The 27,916-nt window shown below is 56.0% G+C and overlaps 1 protein-coding gene across 4 annotated transcripts in view; it reads left to right on the forward strand.

The window, feature by feature from the left end:
• The first annotated feature begins 260 nt into the window (after positions 1 to 260).
• PDE4C (phosphodiesterase 4C) overlaps positions 261 to 27,916 on the forward strand; it is a 42,853-nt gene continuing 15,197 nt past the window's right edge. The window contains exons 1-2 of one of the 4 annotated variants that reach the window (XM_030820412.1): positions 261 to 284; positions 18,255 to 18,705. In XM_030820412.1, the coding sequence (XP_030676272.1) occupies positions 18,464 to 18,705 (242 nt within the window). In that variant the 5' untranslated portion in view covers positions 261 to 284; positions 18,255 to 18,463. Of the gene's footprint in view, positions 285 to 17,283; positions 17,445 to 18,254; positions 18,706 to 25,214; positions 25,390 to 27,119; positions 27,437 to 27,916 lie in introns of those variants that run through there. The other 3 variants (XM_030820413.1, XM_030820415.1, XM_030820414.1) reach the window with 3 other exon arrangements.

A 27,916-nucleotide genomic window follows, 5' to 3' on the forward strand; every position in this document is an offset into this window, starting at 1 on the left:
TCCTCTGCCCTCCCCCACCCCTCCCCCTCCATGCCCAGCCACCCTCTTGGCCACTCTCTCTTGTCCCCTCAGGCCCTCTTGGACACTCTGCCCTCCACCCACGGGGAGCCTCACCCAAGGAAAGTGTGTGGATTATGTCCTGGACTGGTGCCCAGACAGTTACGGGGCTCCGCTGAGTGGGTGTTGAGGGAGCCCTGGGCCTCCCTCTTGGCCAGGTCATTTTCTCCCCTCCTTCCCTCACTCCCCGGGAGGTCATGGGACCCAGGCAGGATTCTGCAGTGGTGGTGAGTGCCAGACATGCCTGGGCCTCCTGAAGCAAGCTTATTCGTGAGCTTGAGGGGGTCTCAGGAGAGGGGCTGGGGTCTCGTAATCCCCCTGAAACCATCAGAGCTACTCTGGGAGCTGAAGGGGTCTCCCATGTGTCTGGGGCCAGGAGACCTTGTTTCGCCAGTCCTGATGCCCCCACCCAGGCTGCTGAACCTGGACAGGTGTGGAGAGGGGCTTTGGGCACCTGGCTGCTGTCCTTGGATGGGGACCGCTGCAAGGTCCGGGCGGGTGTCTCACGCTGGTGCCTGTGGTGTGGTCCATGCCACTTTGATTTAATGTCCTTGGGGTTCAAGGGAGGGTGTAGAGAGTGTGGGAGTCAGCTCCCATCTAGGGGGTGTCCCACAGGGCCGTACTTGGGCTCCCAGGGGTCTGGAGGTCTCACAACCATCTCCGCAGGGCCACAGACGCCAGCAGCATGAGGCACAGCGGGACAACACTCTCCTTCCTGCTGAGCGAGGTGAGTAGGGGGTGGGGCTGGCCCAGCCCATGGGGGAGGAGATCTCAGAGACCCCCTACTGAGAAATACCCAGAGCTGGCCAGGCGCGGTGGCTCACGCCTGCAATCCTAGCACTTTGGGAGGCCCAAGCAGGCAGATCACTTGAGGTCAGGAGTTCAAGACCAACCTGGCCAACATGGAGAAACCCCGTCTCTACTAGACATACAAAAAAATTAGCCAGGCATGGTGGCTCATGCCTGTAGTCCAGCTACTTGGAGGCTGAGGCAGGAGAATTGCTTGAACCTGGGAGGTGGAGGTTGTAGTGAGCCGAGATCACACCACTGCACTCCAGCCTGGGAAACAGAGCGAGACTCCGTCCCCACCACCAAAAAAAAAGGAAACACTTAGAGCTGCTTGGGGACCAGCTCACAGGGGCCCACTGAGGCCCAGAGAGGCCACCAGGGAATTGGGGACCTGATCCAACTGTCCAGCCCAGGGCTGTGGCCACTGCTTTTGGGAGCAGGAGACCCTTTGTTCCTGGACACAAGGTTTTGACTCACCCAAAAAAAGGGGACCTGGCTGCCCCCAGGCCAGGGCAGTGGGTCATGAGGCCACAACTTCGGATCACAGCCAGTGCCCCCATTCTGGGAAACTGAGCCAAGAGGAAAACCCTGCAGGGGCTGGATTCAAATCCCAGGCCTGTCACCTGAGTGGCTGGTAACCTCTGTAGGACTCAGTGGTTTCTGTTGTTGTTGTTTTGTTTTGTTTTTTAGACAGGGTCTCACTCTGTCGCCCAGGCTGGAGTGCAGTGATGTGATCTCTGCTCTCTGCCATCTCCGCTTCCCGGGTTTAAGTGATTCTCCTCCCTCAGCTTCCCGAGTAGCTGGAGTTATAGGCACAAGCCTCGATGCCTGGCTGATTTTTGTTTTTTTTTTTTTTTTTTTTTTTTGAGACAGAGTCTTGCTCTTTCGCCCAGGCTGGAGTGCAGTGGCGCAATCTCGGCTCACTGCAAGCTCCGCCTCCCGGGTTCACGCCATTCTCCTGCCTCAGCCTCTCCGAGTAGCTGGGACTACAGGAGCCGACCACCATGCCCGGCTAATTTTTTGTATTTTTTAGTAGAGACGGGGTTTCACCGTGGTCTCGATCTCCTGACCTTGTGATCTGCCCGCCTGGGCCTCCCAAAGTGATGGGATTACAAGCGTGAGCCACCGCGCCCGGCCTGTATTTTTAGTAGAGACGGGTTTCTCCATTTTGGCCAGACTGGTCTTGAACCCCTGACCTTAAGTGATCCGCCCGCCTCGGCCTTCCAAAGTGCTGGGATTACAGGCATGAGCCACCACACCTGGCCAGAACTCAGCGTTTTTTTGTGTTAAAAAATTGGTCTAACATTGTGTGGAATGAGGGTGCTCAGGGTGAGCCTCGGGTCTCCTAGGGCAGGCGAGGCTGCATATGCCTTAATGTTTATTTATCCACACTCCAGCCATCTGCAGGAAGAGGAAAGGAAAAGGGTAGTCTGGGCGTGGTGGCTCACACCTGTAATCTCAGTGCTTTGGGAGGCTGAGGCAGGTGGATCGCTTGAGCCCAGGAGTTCAAGACCATCCTGGGTAATATAGTAAGACCCTATCTCTATTAAAAAAAAAAAATTAGCCAGGCATGGTGGTGTATGCCTGTGGTCCCAGCTACTTGGGAGGCTGAGGTAGGAGGACTGCTTGAGCATGGGGGGTTGAGGCTGCAGTGAACTGTGATCATGCCACTGCACTCCAGCCTGGGTGACAGAGCGAGACTCCATCTCAAAAAAAAAAAAAAAAAAAATTAGCCTGGCGTGGTGGCAGGCGCCTGTAATCCCAGCTACTCGGGAGGCTGAGGCAGGAGGATCGCTTGAACCCGGGAGGCAGGGGTTGCAGTGAGCCAAGATCACACCACTGCACTCCAGCCTGGGTGACAGAATAAGACTCTGTCTCAAAAAAAAAAAAAATTAGCTGGGCAGGTGGCAGGTGCCTGTAATCCCACCTACTCGGGAGGCTGAGGCAGTAGAATCGTTTATACCTGGGAGGTGAAGTTTGCAGTGAGCTGAGATTGCGCCACTGCACTCCAGCCTGGGCAACAGAGCGAGACTCCGTCTCAAAAAATAATGATAATAATAAATAAATAAAGGATCTTCTGATGACCTCTCCCACACTCAGCTCACAGCATCAGTCATTTCACCTGCATATGGGCACCCGCTGTGTGCCAAGCCACATGCTTGAGTGTGTAGGACACAGAACTGCAGTGACAGGCCCCGAAATGACAGGGCTCATGAGACAGATGTTAAGGCAAGAGAAAAGAGAAAATGTGGAGGTGGGTGAGCACTCATGAGACTGCTCGAACTGGACAGGAGGGCCTTCTCCAGGGAGTTGACATTTTGCTGAAGTATGGATGGAAACAAGCAGCTAGCCATTTTAACAGCTGGGGGAAGGGTGTTCCTGGCAGATGGCACAGCACATGCAAAGGCCCCGAGGCAGGTTTAAGGAACAGCAAAGAGGCCAGGCACGGTGGCTCACACATGTAATCCCAGCACTTTGGGAGGCTGAGGCAGGTGGATCACCTGAGGATAGGAGTTCGAGACCAGCCTCACCAACATGGAGAAACCCTGTCTCTACTAAAAATACAAAAAATAAGCTGGGTGTTGTGACAGGCACCTGTAATCCTAGCTATCTGGGAGGCTGAGGCAGGAGAATTGCTTGAACCCAGGAGGTGGAGGTTGCAGTGAGCCGAGATTGTGCCACTGCACTCCAGCATGGGCAACAGAGTGAAACTCTGTCTCAAACAAACAAACAAAAAAACAAACAAACAAAAAACCAACAACAGGCTGGGCACAGTGGCTCATGCTTGTAATCCCAGCACTTTGGGAGGCCACGGCAGGCGGATCATGAGGTCAAGACATCGAGAGCATCCGGGCCAACATGGTGAAACCCTGTCTCTACTACAAATACAAAAAATTAGCAGTGCGTGGTGGCACGCGCCTGCAGTCCCAGCTACTCGGGATGATGAGGCAGGAAGATCACCTGAGCCTGGGAGGCAGAGGTTGCAGTGAGACAATATTGCCTGGGCAATGCCAGCCTGGGCGACAGAGCCAGACTCCATCTCAACAGAAAAAAAAAAAAAAGAAAGAAAGAAAAAGAAAAAAAAGGCTGGTCACTGTGGCTCATGCCTGTAATCCTAGCAGTGTGGGAGGCCGAGGCAGGTGGATCACCCGAGGTCGTGAGTTTGAGACCAGCCTGATTGACATGGAGAAACCCTGTCTCTACTAACAATACAAAATTACCTGGGTGTGGTGGTGCATGACTGTAATCCCAGCTACTCTGGAGGCTGAGGCAGGAGGTTGCGTTGAGCCAAGATCGCGTCATTGCACTCCAGCCCGGGCGACAAGAGCGAAACCCTGTCTCAAAAAAACAAAACAAAACAAAACAAAACAAAAAACAAAGGGGAGGGAGCTCTGGGTCTCCTACGAGGGCCTTCCCCACCCAGAAGCCCCCCATCAGGCCCTCCATCCCCATCCCAGCTTCTTAATGAGGAGGGCAATTAATCAGGAGTAGCAGGGCCAGGTGCAGCAGTTCATGCCTGTAATCCCAGCACTTTAGGCCGAGGTGGGTGGATTACTTGAGGCCAGGAGTTAGAGACCAGCCTGGCCAACAGGGTGAAACCCCGTCTCTACTAAAAATAAGAAAAATAAAAAAAAAAAAGATTAGCCTGGCATCATGGTGGGCGCCTGTAATCCCAGCTACTCAGGAGGCTGAGGTGGGAGAATCACATGAAACAGGGAGTGAGCCGAGATGGCACCACTGCACTCCAGCCTGGGCAACAGAGCGAGACTTTGTCTCAAAAATAAAAGATAAAAAATCAGGAGTGGCAGGTTGATGTGTGCTGCAGCTGAGACCAGAGGACACCCCCCTATACTCCATCCCTAGTCCCTGGGAGCCCCATCCTTACCCCATTCCACTCCAGATGGGGGAGGGATAGCCGGCTGGGTCCCAGGAATCAGGGCTCTTGGGAGCACCCCCGCATCTGACCAACAGCCAGATGCTGGCAACTGCCCCCAGACTTGTTAGGTCTGTTTCACCTTCAGTTGAGCCAGGTCCCTCATAATTCCAGATCCAAACATTCAGCCGCCTCCATTGGCTCCATCTGGGACTCATGTGATGCTCCAGCGAAATTGGAACCCACCCAAAGCCTGGTGCTTCCTCCCAATTTTCCCCAAGCAAGTAATGGCAGCCCCATTCCCCAGGTAACTGTGTGACTCCTGGCTTTCTGAAAAACAAGTAATCATGCTTAATAATCACCAGTCACAGCCAGGTGTGGTGGTTCATGCCTGTAATCTTAGCACTTTGGGAGGCCTAGGTGGGTGGATCCCTTGAGGTCAGGAGTTCGAGACCAGCCTGGCCAACATGGTGAAATCCTGTCTCTGCTAAAAATACAATTAATTGGGCATGGTGGTGGGCACCTGTAATCCCAGCTACTCGGGAGGCTGAGGCAGGAGAATTGCTTGAAAATGGGAGGCAGAGGTTGCAGTGAGACTGTGCCATTGCACTACAGCCTGGGCAACAAGAGCGAAACTCTGTCTCAAAAAAAAAAAAAAAAACAAAATCACCAGGTACCCTTGAATCTTCTCTTTCTCACACCCCGTGGCTATGTCTTTCAGCCCCCAAAACATATCTCAGATCCACTTACAGGCCCCGTTCTGGTCCATATCTCACCTGACCACTACTCTAGCCTCTGCCCCAGGGATAGGCCCTGCTCCCCAAATCGGCCACAGCAGGCTTCCTATAATCCCCAAGTAGATCACGTTCCTCAAAACCTCAACATTCTCCCAGAATCAAATCCCAAGTCCTCACCCAGTGCCTGAAGCAACGAACTTCCCTCCACCCTGGCCCTTGGCTCCCAATTCCCATTCTTTTTTTTTTTTTTTTTTTTTTTTGAGGTGAAAGTCTTGCTCTGTGGCCCAGGCTGGAGTGCAGTGGTGCGATCTCAGCTCACTGCAACCTCCACCTCCCTGGTTCAAGCAATTCCCCTACATCAGCCTCCCAAGTAGCTGGGATTACCGCCCCATGCCACCACGCCTGGCTAATTTTTTTGTATTTTTAGTAGAGACAGGGTTTCACCATGCTGGCCAGGTTGGTCTTGAACTCCTGAACTCAGGCAATCCACCCGCCTCGGCCTCCCAAAATGCTGGGATTACAGGTGTGAGCCACTGTGCGCCTGGCTTTTTTTATTTTATTTTATTTTATTTTATTTTATTTCTTTTTTTTTTTATTAATTTTTTTTTGCACACAAAAACAATAAACATTTTCTAAAAATACATACAAACAAAAAGATGCATATCAAACATATTAGGAAGGTTACACATGGGAAGTCGGGGAATAGAAATGGGGGGTGGAGTTAAAATAAGGTAGAGAGGGACTTTATGTGGATCAGTGATAATAACTCAATCCTCTATTTGACAAAGAAGAGGGAGAAGGAAGAGGAAGAAAAAGAAAGTGGGATAAAGGATCAGAAAGGGAGGAAAATAAAAAAATTAGAGTATGACTCCAGGGTAGACCTGTTTTGCTGTCACTGAGTTGGTTGGTTGGTTTGTCTGTTGTATTTTTCATGTTTCGCCAAGTTGGCCAGACTGGTCTCGAACTCCTAGCCCGAAGTGATCAACCCGCCTCGCCCCCCAGAGTGCCGGGACCACAGGCGTGAGCCACCACGACCAGCCCCCACATTGCTTCTGGCCTCCATTGTAGACCTCCCAGACGGAGCGGCCGGGCAGAGGCGCTCCTCACTTCTTCCCAGACACGGGGCGGCCGGGCAGAGGCGCTCCTCACTTCCCAGACGGGGCGGCCAGGCAGAGACGCTCCTCACTTCTTCCCAGACGATAGGTGGCCGGGCAGAGGCGCCCCTCACTTCCCAGACAATGGGTGGCCAGGCAGAGGCGCTCCTCACTTCCCAGACGGGGTGGCCGGGCAGAGGCGCTCCTCACTTCCCAGACGGTGGGTGGCCGGGCAGAGGCGCTCCTCACTTCCCAGACGGGGCGGCCGGGCCGAGGCGCTCCTCACTTCCCAGACGGGGCAGCCGGGCAGAGGCGCTCCTCACTTCTTCCCGGACGGGGCGGCCGGGCAGAGGCGCTCCTCACTTCCCAGACGGGGCGGCCGGGCAGAGGCGCTCCTCACTTCTTCCCGGACGGGGCGGCCAGGCAGAGGCGCTCCTCACTTCTTCCCGGATGGGGCGGCCGGGCAGAGGCGCTCCTCACTTCTTCCCGGACGGGGTGGCCGGGCAGAGGCGCTCCTCACTTCCCAGACGGTGGGTGGCCGGGCAGAGGCGCTCCTCACTTCCCAGACGGTGGGTGGCCGGGCAGAGGCGCTCCTCACTTCCCAGACGGTGGGTGGCCGGGCAGAGGCGCTCCTCACTTCCCAGACGGTGGGTGGCCGGGCAGAGGCGCTCCTCACTTCCCAGACGGGGCGGCCGGGCAGAGGCGCTCCTCACTTCCCAGACGGGGCGGCCGGGCAGAGGCGCTCCTCACTTCCCAGATGCGGCGGCCGGGCAGAGGCGCTCCTCACCTCCCAGACGATGGGTGGCCGGGCAGAGGTTCTCCTCACCTCCCAGACGGGGCAGCTGGGCAGAGGCGCTCCTCACTTCTTCCCGGACGGGGCGGCCGGGCAGAGGCGCTCCTCACTTCTTCCCGGACGGGGCGGCCGGGCGGAGGCGCTCCTCACTTCCCTGACGGGGCGGCCGGGCAGAGGCGCTCCTCACTTCCCAGACGGTGGGTGGCCGGGCAGAGGCGCTCCTCACTTCCCAGACGGTGGGTGGCCGGGCAGAGGCGCTCCTCACTTCCCAGACGGTGGGTGGCCGGGCAGAGGCGCTCCTCACTTCCCAGACGGTGGGTGGCCGGGCAGAGGCGCTCCTCACTTCCCAGACGGTGGGTGGCCGGGCAGAGGCGCTCCTCACTTCCCAGACGGTGGGTGGCCGGGCAGAGGCGCTCCTCACTTCCCAGACGGTGGGTGGCCGGGCAGAGGCGCTCCTCACTTCCCAGACGGTGGGTGGCCGGGCAGAGGCGCTCCTCACTTCCCAGACGGGGCGGCCGGGCAGAGGCGCTCCTCACTTCCCAGATGCGGCGGCCGGGCAGAGGCGCTCCTCACCTCCCAGACGATGGGTGGCCGGGCAGAGGTTCTCCTCACCTCCCAGACGGGGCAGCCGGGCAGAGGCGCTCCTCACTTCTTCCCGGACGGGGCGGCCGGGCAGAGGCGCTCCTCACTTCTTCCCGGACGGGGCGGCCGGGCGGAGGCGCTCCTCACTTCTTCCCGGACGGGGCGGCCGGGCGGAGGCGCTCCTCACTTCTTCCCGGACGGGGCGGCCGGGCGGAGGCGCTCCTCACTTCTTCCCGGACGGGGCGGCCGGGCGGAGGCGCTCCTCACTTCCCAGACGGGGCGGCCGGGCGGAGGTGCTCCTCACTTCCCAGATGGGGTGGCCGGGCGGAGGCGCTCCTCACTTCCCAGACGGTGGGTGGCCGGGCAGAGGCGCTCCTCACTTCCCTGACGGGGCGGCCGGGCAGAGGCGCTCCTCACTTCCCAGACGATGGGTGGCTGGGCAGAGGCGCTCCTCACTTCCCAGACGATGGGTGGCCGGGCAGAGGCTCTCCTCACTTCCCAGACGGGGCGGCCGGGCAGAGGCGCTCCTCACTTCCCAGACGGGGCGGCCGGGCAGAGGCGCTCCTCACTTCCCAGACGGTGGGTGGCCGGGCAGAGGCGCTCCTCACTTCCCAGACGGTGGGTGGCCGGGCAGAGGCGCTCCTCACTTCCCAGACGGTGGGTGGCCGGGCAGAGGCGCTCCTCACTTCCCAGACGGTGGGTGGCCGGGCAGAGGCGCTCCTCACTTCCCAGACGGTGGGTGGCCGGGCAGAGGCGCTCCTCACTTCCCAGACGGTGGGTGGCCGGGCAGAGGCGCTCCTCACTTCCCAGACGGTGGGTGGCCGGGCAGAGGCGCTCCTCACTTCCCAGACAGGACGGCCGGGCAGAGGCGCTCCTCACTTCCCAGACGGGGCGGCCGGGCCGAGGCGCTCCTCACTTCTTCCCGGACGGGGCGGCCGGGCGGAGGCGCTCCTCACTTCTTCCCGGACGGGGCGGCCGGGCGGAGGCGCTCCTCACTTCTTCCCGTACGGGGCGGCCGGGCAGAGGCGCTCCCCACGTCCCAGACGGGGCGGTGGCCGGGCAGGGGCTCGGGAGGCTGAGGCGGGCAGAGCAGTCGGCGTCAGGAGCTGGCGAGCAGCGTGGCCAACATGGCGACCGCGCGCCTGCAGCCGAACGAGAAAAAGCAGGCGGTGGTGGCAGTCCCAGGGAGTCCGCAGCGCGGGCAGCAGCGAGCTGAGTAGATTGCAGCCTGGGCCACAGAGGGAAAGAAAGAAAGAAAGAAAAAAAAAGAAAGAAAGAAAGGAAGGAAGGAAGGAAGGAAGCGCTTTTTTTTTTTTTTTTTTTTGAGATGGAGTCTCCCTTTGTTGCCCAGGCTAGAGTGCAAGAGTGCAGCCTCGGCTTACTGCAGCCTCCGCCTCCCGGGCATAAACAATTATCTTCCCGCAGCCTCCCGAGTAGCTGGGCTTACATGCATGCAACACCACACCCAGGTAATTTTTGTATTTTTGTAGAGACAAGGGTTTCATTATGTTGGCCAGGCTGGTCTTGAATTACTGACCTCAGGTGATCTGCCTGCCTCGGCCTCCCAAAGTGCTGGGATTACAGGCGTGAGCCACAGTGCCTGGCTTATCAACTCCCATTCCTTAAACCTACCAACTTGTTGCCACCTCCAGGCCTTCGTGGGTGCTGTTCCTTCTGCCTGGTATGCTGTTCCCCTAGCTTTCTCCTGGCCAGCTCATTCTCCTCTTTCAGGCCTCGGCTCAAAGTCACCACCTCAGAAAATTCCCTAACTCACCCCAGCAACATGATCCACTCCCTCATTCCCAGACTCTTGTCCAGTTTTCTTGTCTTCCTAACACAAGGTGACCTATTTTTTTGCATTTGTTCAATGAATACATGAACAAATAGGAATGTGTGCAGGGAGTTCTCCCATCTGCAACCTTGTTTTCCCAGCAGGAAAATAGGCAGACAAGCCCAGCGCCATGGCTCAAGCCTGGAATCCCAGCACTTTGGGAGGCTGAGGCTTGTGGATTGCTTGAGCCCAGGATTTCAAGACCAGCCTGGGCAGCATAGTGAGATCCTGTCTCTACAAAAAATACAAAAATTAGCTGGGAATTGTGTGTGACTCTAGTCCCAGCTACTTGGGAGGCTGAGGTGGGAGGATCCTTGAGCTTGGGAGGTCAAGGCTGCAGTGAGTTAAGACTGCATCACTGCACACTCCAGCCTGGGTGACAGAGAAAGACCCTGTCTTGGCCGGGCGCGGTGGCTCATGCCTGTAATCCCAGCACTTTGGGAGGACAAGGTGGGTGGATCATGAGGTCAGGAGATCGAGACCATCCAGGCTAACATGGTGAAACCGCGTCTCCACTAAAAATACAAAAAAATTAGCCGGACATGGTGGCGGGCGCCTGTAGTTCCAGCTACTCGGGAAGCTGAGGCAGGAGAATGGTGTGAACCCAGGAGGCGGAGCTTGCAGTGAGCCGAGATTGCGCCACTGCACTCCAGCCTGGGAGACAGAGTGAGACTCCATCTCAAAAAAAAAAAAAAAAAAAAAAAGAAATAGGAAAGAAAAAAGAAAATGAGCAGCTGACATCTCAGGGGCCTCCTATCTGGGAGGTGCTCACTGTCCCCACGCACCCCACCCTCTTCCTTCCTGACACACCCTCCCAGCTACCAGGAACTCTCCCGAGGGAGGCCTCCTGTAGAGCACTTACATTTCTGCCTTCAAATTCAGGTGCCCCTGGGAGAGGGTGGGGACGAGTTGTGCTCAAATGTGGGGAACAGTCCTAGAAGGATGAGATCTGAGCGTGGCTCAAGCCCCCAGCTGTGTGACTCCCAGCAAGCAGGTCATTTTCTCTCCAAGCTTTGATGTCTTCCTCCACAACATGAGAGTCAGAGGACCCCCCACTCACAGGCAAGGAAACGAGCTATGCTGCATCCCTTACACACACAGAAGTTCAAGTTCAACTCACATCCATTCTTCTCACCCTCTTCCTCCCACCCCACTTTGCCCTGGCTCTGGTCCTGATTAGCGGCATGGTCTTGGACCTCAGTTTTCCCCTGTCACCAGGCTGGAGTGCAGTGGCATGATCTCGGCTCACTGCAACCTCTGCCTCCTGGGTTCAAGCGATTCTCCTGCCTCAGCCTGCCAAGTAGCTGGGACTACAGGTGCGCACCACCAGGCCCAGCTAATTTTTGTATTTTCAGTAGAGATGGGGTTTCAGCATGTTGGCCGGGCTGGTCTCGATCTCTTGACCTCGTGATCCACCCACCTCGGCTTCCCAAAGTGCTGGGATTATAGGCATGAACCACTGTGCCCAGCCCCCCCTTTTTTTTTTTTTTGACGGAGTTTCCCTCTGTAAGCCAGGCTGAAGAGCAGTGGTGCAATCTTAGCTCACTGCAGTCTCAACCTCCTGGGCTCAAGCAATCCTCCTGCCTCAGCCTCCTTGGGAGCTGGAACTACAGGCTCATGTACCACCACACCTGGCTAATTTATAAAATGTTTTGTAGCGACAGGGTGCCCAGGCTGGTTTTGAACTCACTTTTGGCCTCAGCCTCCCAACGTGCTGGGACTACAGGCATAAGCCACCATGCCTGGCAGTCTCCCAGCTTTTTTATTTTTATTTTTACTTTTTTATTTTTTGAGATAGGGACTACGTGTCTGTAGTCCCAGCTACTCCGGAGGCTGAGGCAGGAGAATCACTTGAACCCAGGAGGCACAGGTTGCAGTGAGTGGAGACCACACCATTGCACTCCAGCCTGAGTGCTGTTGCCCAGATCTGTTGCCCAGATCTTGCCACTGCAACCTCCACCTCCTGGGTTCAAGCAATTCTCCTTCCTCAGCCTCCCGAGTAGCTGGGATTACAGGTACAAAGCGCCATGTTCGGCTAATTTTTGTATTTTTAGTAGAGACAGGGTTTTGCCATGTTGGTGAGGCTGGTCTCGAACTCCTGACCTTAAGCAATCCGCCTGCCTCAGCCTCCCAAAGTGCTGGAATTACAGGCGTGAGCCACTGCGCCTGGCCAGTTTCCCAGTTTTAATGCTCAGTCTGGTGGTGGAGATAGGCTCATTGGTGAGGCTCAGGAGGACAGTAGGGGAAGACTGGGCCATCTCTTTGAACCCCACCTCTCCCATCTCCACATTTGTCTTCTCTGATCCCTTACCCCAAAGCTGTGAGTTCCAGTTTTGTGCCCGTTCTGGGGTCAGCACCGCGGACAGCACACAGCCTGTGTCTGGCGCACGTGGGTCCCATTGTTTTATCATCAACACCTCTGAGGGATCCGTACCCCTTTCGTCTTCATTTCCCAGATGGGCAAATTGAGGCCCGCTTGCCCTAGACCAGGTGGCCTGGATTGAACCCAGATCTGTTACGCTGAAGAGCTCACACTCCCAACGCATCCATTCAGCCTGATTCTGCCTGTTCTTAAAATGTATCCAGCATTTACCCAGTGCCTGCTTGGAAACAGCATCTCAGTTAGCTTCTCCCATTCAATCCTTCCTTCAAGGAACTCGGCACTGAAGCTCAGAATTGCTTTTATTTACGAATTGCAACCTTGGGCTTTAGTTACTTAACCTCTGAGCCTTCATTTCCTCCTTTGTTAAATGGAAATAATGGTGCTAAATGGCTTCATTATGCCTTCATGAGCCCATCCATGTACTATTGGAAGAGCATTTATACAGGGTGATTGTGCAGAAAATGTTAGCCATTAGTACTATCGTTATTACTCATTTGCTTATTTACTGCATGTTTTATTGTTTTACTTTTTTTTTTGAGACAGGGTCTTGCTCTGTCACCCAGGCTGGAGTGCAATGGTGTGGTCTCCACTCACTGCAACCTCTGCCTCCCGGGTTCAAGTGATTCTCCTGCCTTAGCCTCCTGAGTAGCTGGGACTACGGGCGCGTGCCACCACACCCGGCTAATTTTCGTGTTTTTAGTAGAGACGAGGTTTCACTGTGTTGGCCAGGCTGGTCTCGAACTCCTGACCTCGTGATCCACCTGCCTTGGCCTCCCAAAGTGTTGGGATTACAGGCATGAACCACTGTGCTGGGCCTTACTTTTATATTTTAATAAATAATATATTGGGATCTCAAATGTAAGAAAACATATACGATAGAATATCATTATGGTGCATAGCATTATAATAAATAGCATTATACAGCATATAATATGTTATAAAAATAAACATACTGTTTTATTTATTTTTATTTTTAGAGACAGGGTCTCTGCCGGGTGCAGTGGCTCACGCCTGTAATCCCCACACTTTGGGAGGCCGAGGTGGGCAGATCACTTGAGGTCAGGAGTTTGAGACCAGTCTGGCCAACATGGTGAAAACCCCTCTCTACTAAAAATACAAAAAAATTAGCCAGACCTGGTGGTGGGCACCTGTAATCCCAGCTACTCAGGAGGCTGAGGCAGGAGAATCACTTGAACCCGGGAGGCGGAGTTTGCAGTGAGGCGAGATTGTGCCACTGCGCTACAATATGGTTGACAGAGCGAGACTCCATCTCGAAAAAAAAGAGAGAGAGAGAGAGATACAGGGTCTCACTCTGTCACCCAAGCTGAAGTACAGTGGCATGATCTTGGCTCACTACAGCCTTGACCTTCTGGGCTGAAGCAGTCCTCCCACCTCAGCCTCCTGAGTAGCTGGGGTTACAGGCATACACTACGATGCCTGGCTAATTTTGTTTATTTTTTGTAGAGATGGGGTCTCACTATTTTACTCAGGCTGGTCTAGAACTCCTGGGGTTAAACCACCCTTTCAAAGTGTTGGGATTACGGGCATGAGCCACCGTGCCCTACTGAGCATGCTATTATTAGTTAATAAATAAATATTTCTGCAATCTGTACTGTGGACCAGGCACTTTTTTTTGAGATGGAGTCTCGCTCTGTCACCCAGGCTGGAGTGCAGTGGCCCGATCTCAGCTCACTGCAAGCTCCACCTCCCGGGTTCACACCATTCTCCTTCCTCAGCCTCTTGAGTAGTTGGGACTGCAGGTGCCCGCCACCATGCCCGGCTAATTTTTTTGTATTTTTAGTCGAGATGGGGTCTCATCATGTTAGCCAGGATGGTCTTGATCTCCTGACCTCGTGATCCACCCGCCTCAGCCTCCCAAAGTGCTGGGATTACAGGCGTGAGCCACCGGGCCTGGCTGGACCAGGCACTATTTATTTATTTATATTTTTTATTTTTGAGATGGAATTTCGCTCTTGTTGCCCAGGCTGGAGTGCAATGGCATAATCTCGGCTCACTGCAACCTCCGCCTCCCAGGTTCAAGTGATTCTTCTGCTTCAGCCTCCCGAGTAGCTGGGATTACAGGCATGTGCCACCACGCCCGGCTAATGTTGTATTTTTAGTAGAGGTGGGGTTTCTCCATATTGGTCAGGCTGGTCTCGAACTCCCGACCTCAGGTGATCCTCCCACCTTGGCCTCCCAAAGTGCTGGGATTACAGGCACGAGCCACAGTGCCTGGCCTGGACCAGGCACTATTTATATCCCCCCACGTTTGAGATCCCTACTTCACAGATGAGGAAACTGAGGCTCAGAGAGGTAAATTCACTTAGGAGAGTAGGACTGAGATACAGCTCTCTGGGCCAGTCCGGATGTCTGGGTGAAGGCATTTCAGGGTCCTAGAGAGGTCCCATGACCAAGAACTTGCTCATGTCTTTCTGATTTCTTCCAGTGGGTCTGGGAGTTGGTGGATTCTGGCTTGGCCCCTGTGAGCCCCCTTGGTGGTGGTTTCATCCAGAGAGGCTTCTTGGGGACCCCATTGCTGCCATCGCTGCCGAGCCACCTTGTGCCACCTGGAGAGGTCGAGCCCAGTACCCATGTGGTATTCACCACTGAGGCTTAAGGGACAGAGAAAAGACAGCGTGGTCCCAGTTAGGTGAGAAGGCTGATGGGGATTAAAGGGGCCGGCCCCAGGAAAGGAAGAGCAGTTCGTCCATCTGAACCCTTCTTGACCTCATCCAGAAAGTATTTATTAAGTTAGCACCCGCTGTGTGCCAGGCCTGTACTGGGCATACAGTGGGCACACAGCCATGCACAAGGAGGTGCCCACAGGCTGATGCTGGAGACAGATCATACCAGGCAGAGACAGGACAAAGTGCTGTGATGGAGAAGACCAGAGGAGCCCAGAGGAGGCTCCTGACCTCGCATCGAGGGGGCTCAGGGAGGACTACCTGGAAGAAGTGGCATTTAAACTTCGCCTGAGGGCCTGGGTGTGGTGGCTGATGCCTGTAATCCCAGCACTTTGGGTGGCCGAGGCCTGTCCATCACTTGAGATCAGGAGTTTGAGACCAGCCTGGTCAACATGGTGAAAACCTGTCTCTACTAAAAATACAAAAATTAGTTGTGGCGCGCACCTGTAGTCCCAGCTACTCAGAAGCAGAATTGTTTGAACCCGGGAGGTGGAGGTTGCAGTGAGCCGAGTTTGCACCACTGCACTCCAGCCTGGATGACAGAGCAAGACACCATCTTAAAAAAATAAAAACAGGCTGGGTGCAGTGGCTCACTCCTGTAGTACCAGCACTATGGGAGGCCGAGGTGGGTGGATCATGAGGTCAGGAGATCGAGACCATCCTGGCTAACATGGTGAAACTCCGTCTCTACTAAAAATACAAAAAAATTAGCCAGGCGTGGTGGTGGGTGCCTGTAGTCCCAGCTACTCAGGAGGCTGAGGCAGGAGAATGGTGTGAACCCGGGAGGCGGAGCTTGCAGTGAGCTGAGATCGCACCACTGCACTCCAGCCTGGGTGACTCCATCTCAAAACAAACAAAACAAAACAAACAAACAAAACAAACAAACAAACAAAAAGCAGTAAAACAAATCCTTAGCCTGAGGGATGAAGAGAAGTCAACCAGTGGGGGTGCAGGGAAGGGCATTCCAAGCAGAAGGAACAGAATGTATAAAGCCTCAGTCTCAAGAGGACCAGGTGTGTCAGGAGCTGAAAACAGATCAGTGTGGCTGGAGGGCGGCAGGAGAGCCCCAGGAAGTAGGCAGGAGCTGAAACCACACACCAGACCTCATGGGGTGCCCTGGAGAGTGAGAGGTGTGTTTTCCAGAGAGAGAGTCAATATTGGCATTAAAAAATTCCCTGTGGTTGCTGTTGTGGAGCATTGACTGTCAGGGATAGGAGTGGAAGGAGACCAAGGAGACTAGGAGGGAGGCTTGGGCAGTGTCTGGGCAGGAGATACTGGTGCTTGGACCAGGGTGGGAGCCGTGGGCTGGAGAGAAGTGAGGAGATTTGGATGACATTTACGAAGTAGACACACCACCAGGGCTGGGCATGGTGGCTCACGCCTGTAATCCCAGCACTTTTGGAGGCCGAGGCGGGTGGACCACCTGAGGTCAGGAGTTCGAGACCAGCCTGGACAACATGGTGAAACTGCGTCTCTACTAAAAATACAAAAATTAGCTGGGTGTGGTGGCGAGTGCTTGTAATCCCAGCTACTTGGGAGACTGAGGCAGGATAATCACTTGAATCTGGGAGGCAGAGGTTGCAGTGAGCCGAGATTGCACCATTGCACTCCAGCCTGGGCGACACAGTGAGACTCCGTCTCAAACAAACAAACAAACAAACAAACTAGACACACCAGTTGTTGGTGGATGCTAGCAGGAGCTGGGGAGAGGGGGCACTGGTATGCACAGCTCCTGGTCTCAGATCCCTTACATCTGACATCACTTTTAGTCCTTGCAATGATGCCAAGAGTTGGAGACACCATTATTATTCCTCTTTTCTAGAATATTTTTAAAAAAGGCTTTGGGAGGGGAAGTGACAGAGCCAGCCAGTGACCATGTCCCTCACCATTAAGCCAAGTTGTCTCCCACAGTCAGTTCTTGGAGGTGGTGGGGGGTTGGAGAACAGGGACTGAACCACCCAAGCATAGAACAGAGAGGGAGTCATTTGTCATACGTCACACAGCAAGACATGATGGTACTGGGGCTTGAATTCAGTCTGTCTGACATCCTGGCCCAAATGTTTTCCTTTTCTCTAACCTGGGGACATGGCTGGGGTCACTGGGAGATGGTCTCCATGGGAAAGACCTTGTTGAGTGCTTCTGAGACTTCCAAAAACATCGGGGCTCTTCCCAAATCTGATTCGGCAAGAGGCACCCTAATGGCCCTAAATGCCTCCCTGCCCAAGCCCAGAGCCCACAGGAGGCCTCCACCAAGTCATGACCCTGGGAGTACAAAATCCCACCTCTTTCTGCACCACACTCACCCGCCCAGCCCTGCTGCTGTTCATGCCTACTTCAGTTAACCATGATGGAAAATGTTCTCACCCATCCTTGCACTTCCCAGGAAATTACCCCTGAGACTAAGATGCCTGGTGGGTGGGGACTTGAGCTTCCAGAACTGGGAGGGAGGGGCAGGCCTAGGGTTTGAGGGCAGGAATCGTGGCTGTGAGGTGGGGCCTCGGCCTTTCTCAGGGCGAATGAGATCCTGCCATTTCCTCTGAGGGTCTGAGTGTTGGTGTGGCTTTAAAAGCACGAGAGTCTCAGAGATACTCCTCCTGCCTGTCCTGAGCTTCCACAAAAGGTGGGTTTTCTGCCAGTCCTCCCCCAACTCAGCTGCAGCATGGCTTTGGGGTGGGGAGGGTCTTAGAAGCAGAACTAGGATGTTTCTTAGAGGGACCTGACTTCCCCTCTTTGCCCATCCCTACTGGTAGCTGTTTGGAGCTCTGGCCAGAGGTAGCCTCTGTGTGCCCATCCCAGACATGGGATCCCCGTCACAGCCTTGCCAATTTCCCTGTCCTTCTCATATCCCTGCCTGGCATGGGTGGGGTTTTAGGGCTCCAAAGAGACCCCTTCTGGGGCTGAACCGCAGAGCCTCCCTTCCTGGGCTTGGCAGAAAGACTGCTATCTGTACGTACCTCCGAAGACCAGAATTGACTGCTTCCAGACTCCTTGTTGCCATTGTTGCTGGGGAAGGTTGAGGGCCCGTCACTGCTCATGTTTCAGCACCTCCTGGGCGGATGACGCCCTGGTCTGGGGGCGCTCCTGAACCCCGGTCTCCCTCCCCTGCTTTCAGCACCATCAGGTCGCGGACAGCTCTTCGCTGTCTCATCCACCCGGAGACCCTAAAGCTACATTTTTCTCTTTCAACACGGTGCGAGGGACAGCGTCTCGGCCCCCGGGGTCTCCTGAGACCCTGTCTCCTTGCCCTCCATTTAGCAGCGATCAGTGGACAATTTCTGTCTTCTCCACTCCAAGTCCTTGTCTTGGTTCTTTTCCATGCAGCGCTATAAGGGACGGCAGACGGTTTTCGGGGCTAGTGTGGGGGGAGGTCTCTTCAGCGCCTAGCTTCAACACCCCTCGCCACGTTCTTCTCCCCTGTTCTACCCTTCAGCACCATCTGGGCATCGACAGCTCCTCGGTGTCGGCCCCACCTTGAGCCCCCGTTCCACCTTCTCCCGCTTCAGCACCGCCGGCGCGGACAGCTCCTCGCTGTCGCCTCCACTCCCGGCCCTGGGCCGGACCCGGGAGCAGACGTTCCTCGGCGCCCGCTCACGGGGACGAGTCCTGCTCCCTGCTATCCCAGACCCCTTTCTCTGGCGCATGGAGACCCTGGGGGTCGGCGAAGGGGCAGAGGCGTGCAGCAGGTTGAGTCGCTCTCGCGGCCGCCACAGCATGACCAGAGCCCCGAAGCACCTGTGGCGGCAACCCCGTCGCCCCATCCGCATCCAACAGCGCTTCTATTCGGATCCGGACAAGTCCGCGGGCTGCCGCGAGCGGGACCTGAGCCCACGGCCCGGGCTCAGAAAGTCGCGGCTCTCCTGGCCCATTTCCTCCTGCAGGCGGTAGGTGGCCGGGGCCGGGGCCTCCTGCAGCGCGGGGGAGGGGCGCGCGGGGACTGGCGGGAGTGGGGGAGGGTCCTTGCTTCTCCAGGGGGCGGGGGTCTCTGCTGCTTGGTTGAGGCTGGCGCCTGGAAGGAAAAAGCTATTTCTACATAGGGGTGGAGCTGAGGGTGCTGGTGTCATCATGGCTTGTGGGTCTGTGTGACCGGGTGTGCCCACGTGCGGTTGGGACTGAAAGAGTGTGTGTGTGTGTGTGTGCGCGCGCGCGCGTGAGACTGGAGTGACCAGATGTGTTTGGGGTGCTCCTGTACGTTCATGCTTGGGTATGATTCCATGTGTCCCAGGTAGTTGTGGGTGTGCTGGTGTGTCTCCCCTTGTGGTGCCTGTAGGTGTGTGGCTGAGTGTGACTGTCCTTGTGCTAACACAGCTGGGGGTCCGAAGGTTTTCGGGATTGTGGAATGTCGGAAGGCCTGTGGGGGAAGTTTGTGACCACCTCAAGCACCCGAGGTAACCCTGGGGTGCGTGGATATAAATACACACACACATAGACGCACACACACACACACACACACACGTTTTTATTTTTGAGACAGAGTCTCATTCTGTTGCCCAGGTAGAAGTGCAGTGTCTTGATCATGGCTCACTGCAACCTCCGCCTCCCAGGCTCAAGTGATCCTCCCACCTCCGTCTGAGTAGCTGGGACTACAGGGGCGTATCACCACGCCTGGCTAATTTTTGTATTTTTGCTAGAGACGGGGTTTTGCCATGTTACCCAGGCTGGTCTTGAACTCTTGGCCTCAAGTGATCCTCCCGCCTTAGTCTCTCAAAGTACTAGGATTACATGTGTGAGCCACAGCACCCAGCCTATTTAATATATTATAGATATATAAGGGCCAGGGCAGGCTGCCACCAGTGTTGGGGGGAGGAGCCTTCTCTTGCTACCTCCCCCCCCACTCCCTCACCCCACCCTGCTCTCCTGTAGGAGGAAGGGAAGTCCCTTGGGAAGCTCGTGCACAGGAGATTTCTTTCACTTAAGTAAGGAGGGGCTGCTTCTCCTGTTTCGTGTAAGTTGAGTGGGGTGGGGTTAGGACAGAGACAGAAGGAGACTCATAGAAAGATAATGTAGAATCCTCAGGGGGCCCTACATGAGGGTCTCCAGCTACCAGGTGGAGGCTCCAGGGCCAGGGAGGAGGGTCCAGGAACTCCAAGGCCTCCTTAGGTTGGAGGGGGAACCAAGTCAGCAGGACCAGCGTCCCAGGTTTCAGTCCAGGCTGGGTGGCCTTGGATGGGTTGCTTCCCTGCTCTGGAGCTTGGCTTTCTTGCGTCCTGGTGCGTGGACCCCCTAGGGGCCACTGGCTTCTGACTCCATCAGCAAGCCTGGCCTCTCGCCCCCAGCCTGGCCCTCCAGCAGCCTGGGAGGCATCTGGGGTAGATGGCTCCCACAGCCCAGAGGGATTGGAGCTGTTCTCAGGTGACCCAGGAGCCCCTTCTCCCGCCCTGGCTTCTAGCTCCTCCTGCCCCATCCTTTCTGGTGACTCATGATTTTCCATTTTCAAGAAAGAACAAAGAGAGCCTTGGTATGAGCTTTTCTGGGGGAAGCCCCCGCTTGGCTCTGGGAGGCAGGAACGGTGGATTGGGTGTCCCTGTGCACGTGTGTGTGCACACACACGTCGTTCTGAGCATCGTATGCACTGCAGTCACACATACGTGGATGAGGATGCATGTGGCCCACTGTACTTCTCTGTGCTGATGTGAGGGTAGGGGTTCACCCCAGGGGGAAGCCCAGAGAAATTGAGTTCAAGTCCAGGCCCCAAGGCCAGCCTGCTGTGTGGTACTGAGCAAGCCGTGGTGCCTCCCGGAGCCTCAGCGTCCTCATCAGAGAGATGAGCATTCTGTGCCTGAGCCTGGTACACACTGGGTCCCCAGCTTGTGGCTCTTTACCCAGCCCTAGAAACTGTTGGGGGAATGTGCTTCCCCACAGCCCCAGATGGATCACAGAGGTATGGGAGGGTCCAAGCATTTTGTTGAGAAGGCATTTAAGCACCTACTGGGTGGCAGGCCCTGTGTTGGAGACACAACCATGGACAAGAAGCTGTGTCCCCTAAGGCTGATGGTGGAGACAGTCATACCAGGTGGAGAAGGCACAGTGTGATGGGGAAAGATCAGAGAACAAGCCCAGAGGAGGCTCCAGACCCAGCAGTGGGGTGAGAGTCAGGGAGGACCACTTGGGAGAAGTGACATTTAAGCTTAGCCTGCAGGAGGAAAGAGGTCAGCTAGGGTGAGTGCAAGAAGGGTATTCTAAGTAGAAGGAACAGAATGTGCAAAGCCTCAGACTCAAGAGGATCAGGCATGTGAGGAGCTGAAAACGGATCAGTGTGGCTGGAGGATGGAAGGAGAGGCTCTCTGTTTATGCTACAAGCATTTATTTATTTATTTATTTATTTATTTATTTATTTATTTATTTATTATTTTTTAGATGGAGTCTCTCACTCTGTTGCCCAGGCTGGGTGCAGCGGCACAATCTTGTCTCGCTGCAACCTCTGCCTCCTGGGTTCAAGCGATTCTCCTACCTCAGCCTCCCCAGTAGCTGGGATTACAGGTGCCCACCACCACACCTGGCTAATATTTGTATTTTTAGTAGAGACAGTTTCGCCATGTTGGCCAGACTGGTCTCAAACTCTTGACCTCAAGTGATCCACACACTGTGGCCTCCCAGAGTGCTGGGATTGCAGGCATGAGCCACCACGCCCGGCCGCTACGAGCATGTATTGAGCATCTACTAAGTGCCAAGTACTGAGGGAGCAGCAGGGAACAAGGCAGACCTGGTCTTGCTCTCCAGGGACTCACAGGCAAATAATCATGACAATACATGTGAAGTTGTACCCATGGCTGGAGGGTGCTCTGAGGCATTTACCTGGCTAGTCAGGGAGGGCTTCTCGGAGGAGGTGACTCTCTAACTGTAACCCAAAAGACAAAGCATCAGCAGGCGACAAGCATTCAGGTAAGGGCCATGGGGTGGAAATAAGCCTGGCTGATTCAGGGAACAGTGAGGAGTGGAGAGAGACTGGAACAGTGTAAGCCAAGAGAAGTGAGGTGGGGATGGGCCACATGGGACCTCCGGGGAGGTGTGAATTCAGATCTAAGGGCAATGGGGGGCCATGGGAGGGTCTGCAGCAAAGGATGTGTGATTTGACCCATGTGAGCATCTACACATGTGACTCGGCCCCCGCCCTGCTCATTCCGCTTGACCCCTCCGTGGGGACTTAGGCAAGTCATCTCTCCTCTCCACGTCTCAGTTTACTCATCTGTAAAATGGGTAAAAACACCCATTTAAAAAAATCTCTCTGGGGCCACCTGGTGACAGTGGAGAAAAGTGCCTGCCCAGAAAAAGGACATTCAAATGGGGGAAATTGAGGCAGTGGCGTGCTAAAGGCATCGGAATGGGCGCAGTGGCTCACACCTGTAATCCCAGTACTTTGGGAGACTGAGGCAGGCGGATCACCTGAGGTCAGGAGTTCAGACCAGCCTGGCCAACATGGTGAAACCCCGTCTCTACTAAAAATACGAAAGTTAGCTGGGCGTGGCGGCAGATGCCTGTAATCCCAGCTACTTGGGAGGTTGAGGCAGGAGAATCGCTTGAACCCAGGAGGCGGAGGTTGCAGTGAGCCAAGATTGCGCCACTGCACTCCACCCTGGGAGACAGAGTGAAACTGTGACTCAAAAAAGTAAGGCCGGGGACAGTGGCTCACGCCTGTAATCCCAGCACTTTGGGAGGCTGAGGCAGGTGATCACCTGAAGTCAGGAGTTCGAGACCAGCCTGACCAATATAGTGAAACCTCGTCTCCACTAACAAACAAACAAACAAAAAATTACCTTGGCATGGTGGCACATGCCTATAATCCCAGCTACTTGGGAGGCTGAGGCAGGAGAATTGCTTGAACCCAGGAAGCGGAGGTTTCAGTGAGCCAAGATTGTGCCATTGCACTTCAGCCTGGGCAACAGGAGCAAAACTGTCTCAGAAAATAATAATACGTAAATAAAATAAAATAAAATAAAAAAATAAAGGCATCAGAGACTACTGGGCACCTCTACAGGAGATGCAGTAATGCAGGGATGGAGTCAGGGTAGGGGTGCTTCTGTCCAAACCTCTTTCAGCTTTTGTCCCTTACCCAGCAGGGCTTGGAGAGCCTCCCAGGGCCAGGTAGGAGCCAGGCTCTGAATGCTGAGTCCTGGCTCTGCGGCCACCCCTTGCTGTGACTCTTTCTCCATCCAAACAGCTATTAATTAACACCTTCCTGTTAGAACTGTTAATAAAATATTTAAAATTAAATATATGAATGAAACATTAATAGTAAAACTATTGATAAAATATTAATGTGAGACTCGTCCCTGGGACTACAGAGGGGATGAAATGAGTTAACGCATCCAGTGCGGGAGGACCCAGGCTGGGAAGAACACCGCCTGCCCGGGTTCAAATGACCCCAGTCTTGCACCTTATGGCTGTGTGTCCTTAGGCAAATGACTGTGCCTCTCTGTGCCTCAGTAGCCCCATCCTCGAAATGGGAATAGTAGTCCACACTTTGTAGGTTTCATCTGAAAATCCAATGACTTTTCCCTTCACTGCTGTTGCCTGAGTGCTGCATTTTTTTGAAGCACTCAGTTTATATCATTTTGTTTAGTCTTAGCCTCCTACTTTATGTCTGTGATTTTGGGGGAGGGGCTGAATCTCTGTGCCTCAGTTTCTCCTTGGGGACATGTAACTATTGTCACTTCTCTCACAGTGTCGGGGAGGTGGTGTCAAGACTGCTCAGACCTTGGCTCCAGTGTCCCCACAAGGCCAATCCCAGCAGCCTGTGTCCCCTAGGGATGGCTATAATTAGGTCTGGCCCCAGCAGACAACGATGGTATTTTTGTCTTGGGGACAGCGAGGTCTGGTTCCCACCAGGTGTCTGGTTGCAAGACTGCGGGGGTTAGGGGGGCTTCCTGGCCAGATACCTGAGGCTCTCTGTCTTTCTGGGCTGTGTGACTCCTCCTCTGAGCCTCTGTTTTCTCATCTGTAGAATGGGGAGACTCTCATGTATCTGGCCTTAGCATGGTTGCCTCAGGAATCTCCTATGGGATCCCTAATGGGCTTCTCCAGGACTGCCAGAAACATGGGTACCAGGTCTGAGGACACCAAGACTGAGGCAGCCGCCCTGGGGGGAAGGCCCAGGCTGAGAGACAGAGGTCATTTCACAGCAAGGGGCACGGTCAGGCCTCAATTGCTGGGGTCCCCTGGGCCTCTGCCTCTGACGTGGCTATTTCTAGGTCCCTCCTCCTTGTGTGACACATGCTAAGCCTTGGTTTCCTTTTCTGTAAAGTGGAACAAGGCCAGCCTGACTCCAGCATTCCAAGGGTAGAGCACCTGGTACAGACTCTGCGAATCCTCCCAGACACCAGAGGCCCCCCCAGTCCTGGGACAGTGAGGTCCCTCCGAGGGCAGGGGTGGGCGGCTGAGGCTTCGCAGGACAGAATACTTGGCAGAGGTGATGTGCGGATGTTTGTCTAGGAGGAGACAGCAGGAGAGGTGAAGGCATCCAGAGACAGGGCCTGGGGAATGTCAGAGCAGGTGGGGGATCATGTGGGGACTCGCGTGGAGGGGTGCTGGGAGAGGGGGACCTGAGTTTGTGTCTCGCTTTCTGCAACAAAGACCCATGCCCGTGACCGCTTCCATGGAAGCCTCAGTTTCCCCACTTGGCAAAGGATTAAGGATTTGTAGTTTCTGGTGCGCTGTTTGGTGGCACTGGGCCTCAGTTTCTCCCTCTGGAAAATGGGTAGAGGAGGATTAGAAACGTTGCGTGGGATCGGACATTGGCAAACTCTATACCTCGGTGATGCCCTCAATAATGGAAGGCAGGACAGCTGTTTCTCTGGGCACTTTGCTTTCTGACTCCCTTATTCTACACTTTTCAGCAGTTATTGGCCCAGCAAGCTGCACTAACCAGGGGCATGCAGAGGAAGGCTGAGTAAGATCCAGGCTCTGAGATCTTAGGGGCAACCCCCTAAAGAAGTGCAGTTGGGCCAGGCGCAATGGCTCACACCTGTAATCCCAGCACTTTGCGAGGCTGAGGCAGGAGGATCACTTGAGTCCGGGAGTTTGAGACCAGCCTGGGCAACATAAGGAGACCCCCATCTCTCCAGAAAATACATTAGCCCGGGCGTGGTGATGTGCGTCTGTAGTCCCAGCTACTCGAGGCTGAGGTAGGAGGATCTCTTGAGTCCAGGAGGTTGAGGCTGCAATGAGCTAGGACTGTGCCACTGCACTCCAGCCTGGGCAACACAGCGAGATCCTGTCTCAAAAAAAAAAAGAAAGGAGCGGAGAGTTGCGTCTGACTCTGTGCCTCAGTTTCCCCGTTTGTCCCGGGGGTCGTCAGGGAGCCGCCCGCCTCGAGGCGGGGCCGATGCGCCCTTTGCCCCCTCCCCGCTGGGCCCCGCCCTCGCAGCTGTCCAGAAAAGGTCCCGCGCAGCCGGCGCTCGGTCCAGCCTCCACGCAGTCCTGGCGATGCAGGGCCCCCCCGCGCCCGCCCCGGCCCCCGGGCCCGGCTCCCCTCGGGGATCCCCGCGCGGCTCCCCCGGGCTCTTCAGGAAGCTTTTGGTGAATCAGAGCATCCGCCTGCAGCGGCGCTTCACGGTGGCCCATCTGCTGTGGTGAGGCTGGACAGAGGGCCTGGCGGGGTCACCGGGACGCCCGGTGTGGAGGTGGGAAGGGCAGGGACAGGGACAAGGGCAGGGACAGCTGGGGCCGGGGCCGGAGTCAGGGCATGGACGCTCTGCCTCTCCCTCGCTTTCTCTGTATCTCTCTCCCTCTACCCTACCCTACCCTACTTTTGTCTCGCAGTTGGTGACTCTGTCTCTCTCTATCTCTGTCTGTCTCCACCCGCCGCCTGGATATAGGCCCAGGGGACCAGCCGTCTGTCTCCTTCTAGCTGTGAGGCCCAGAGTGGGACGGGCTGAGGCTCACGTCTCCTCCTGACCCTCGCCGGCCTGGGGCAGGCAGGCTGTGCGTCCTGGCAGTGGGAGGAGGGGGAAGGGGCACTCCTCCCCTTGGTGCCCCCTCCCACCAGCATCCTGTCCCAGTGCCAGCAAAGAGATGCCCTGGGGGCCTCACAATGAACTCTGGGTGTCCACGGAGGAAGACCTGAATTGAGGGGGTTTTCGAGGCAGGGCGTTCGGGAGTCCCAGGCTGAGCGCGCGCCTGCGCCCGGCAGCTGCTTGCGCTGCATCCTCTAAGCACTCGGTCCACCCCTCTGGGTTCGAATCCCTGCCTTTCCAGAAACGACTGTGACCTCGTGGGGAGGGATGGGGGCAAGGCTGGGGTTCGGAGTGGGGCTTGTGGGCTCCGACTGTGGCTGGCATCCTGCGCTCGGTCCGCGCCGAATTGGCACCCACTTGGTAAGTCTGGCATCCAAAGGCTGAGGAGGGGAGGTCCCTCTGCAAGGTCATAGTTTGGGTTGGAGGGAGAAGGTATGACCGTGGTTCCTGGTGGTTCCATTTCAACCAGGGAGTGGGAGCGTGGGGGTTCCGTGTCCTGGAGAGCGACCTCGGAGCACCAAACACTAGCGAAGCACGTTCCCTTTTGAAGGCGCTAGAGAGAGCGCAGGGACGTCGAGGGCGCGTCGCGGGTACTCAGAAGTGAGGATGAACGAGGGCGGGCCCCGCGCAGGCCGGACTCGAACCCAAGTCCGAGCCTCCCTGGCTCAGTTTACCCCCCTGGCCAATGGGCAGCCGCGCCGTTCCCACAGCCGGGGGGCCCTACCCCCGCACCGCCCGCGTCATGGAACCACAGCCTGACCCCGCCGCTCCCGGCTAAGTTTAGAGCAGAAAGAAAAACAGCCTCCCCCGCCCCAAGAAAACCCGGGCCCAGCCCTTAACCCTCCGCGCTCGGGATCCGGATTTGCACGCCCTGTGGCCGCTCCTGGCCTCAGTTTCCCTATTTGTCCATAGATGCGCTTTTCTGGAACACTCGGGGAGAGCCGAGAGAGGGGTAGAGGGTCGCGATCCGCATGCCTCCCCCTCAAGGGGCAGATCTGGGGTATCCGCCGCCTCAAGTCCGCCCCTAAGAGCGTCTCCCATTGCGCCACAGCGCCCACGGCGCACCCCAGACTGGCCAGGGAAGGGTTAAGAAGCCCCGCCCCCTCGGCTGGGCGTGGGGTTCATCCCGGTGCTGCTAAACCCGCTGGAGTCGGACGGAACAGGCCGAGCGCAGCTGGTCTTAGTCGGAGATGCCCGAACTAGCCCCGGTGTAGCCGGACGTGACCGAACATGCCCGACCCGGCCCGAACGTCACCCGGACTTGTTCGAAGCAGACCGAGCGTAACCGGACTTAGGCGAACAAGCTCGAACTTATCCGAACTCTCCCGAGCTCAATCGGACGTAGCCGAATTCTCCCGAACTCATCGAACAAACTCTTCGGGACCAAGTCCAGTTCGACGCGATCAGACCCAACTCAGACCCGGTCATACTTGACCAAGCCGGACCGAATGCTGCCAAATCCCCCACCTCTACCCAGATCTGAGCCTACGCGGGGGTGCCGACCCAGCCCGTGGACGGGGATACGGTGACCTTTGACCCAAAAGTCACAGCCGGGACCAGCCGGACACTGGCCCTCGGCCGGGAGCTCCGAGTCTCCGGCGGTCCCCGTTGTCTTCCTGTCGGTACCGCTTCCGCCTGCCCGTCTTGAAAACCCCACCCCCAGGTCACCGCCTTCTCCTCTAGCGCCCCAGTTCTTGCCCTACGCCCTTTCTCTGACCTCTGACCCCAAAGAGGAGGGGCCAGAGGGTGTGGCCAGAGGGAAAGACAGGGTTTGAGGGTAGAACGGGACAGGTAGTGTGGAGAGGGAGGAGGGTGCTCCGGGCAGAGAGCACGGCCTGTGCAAAGACCCGGAGGTGGAAGAGAACAGGCAGAACGTTCAGGCTGAAGATGAAGTGGGGGAGTGGGGGAGCCTAGGGTAGCACCCGGCTAGCTGGGGGCGTGGTCGACGGCCTTGGGGCGGAGCCTTATGGGCTGAGGGTGGAGCCTGGAACGCTGGGGGCGTGCAGGTAGCCAAGGGTGTGGTCAGGTTGGCTGGGAGTGGGGTCTCTCTAGACTAAGGCGCACGCAGGAGCTAGGCCTAGCTAGGAGCTAGGCCTCTTCCAGGTAGAAGAGCCCAAGAAGCTATTTCCAGTCCACGTGTCCA

The sequence above is a fragment of the Nomascus leucogenys genome, chromosome 10 (assembly GCF_006542625.1).
Source record: "Nomascus leucogenys isolate Asia chromosome 10, Asia_NLE_v1, whole genome shotgun sequence".
Lineage (NCBI taxonomy): Eukaryota > Metazoa > Chordata > Mammalia > Primates > Hylobatidae > Nomascus > Nomascus leucogenys.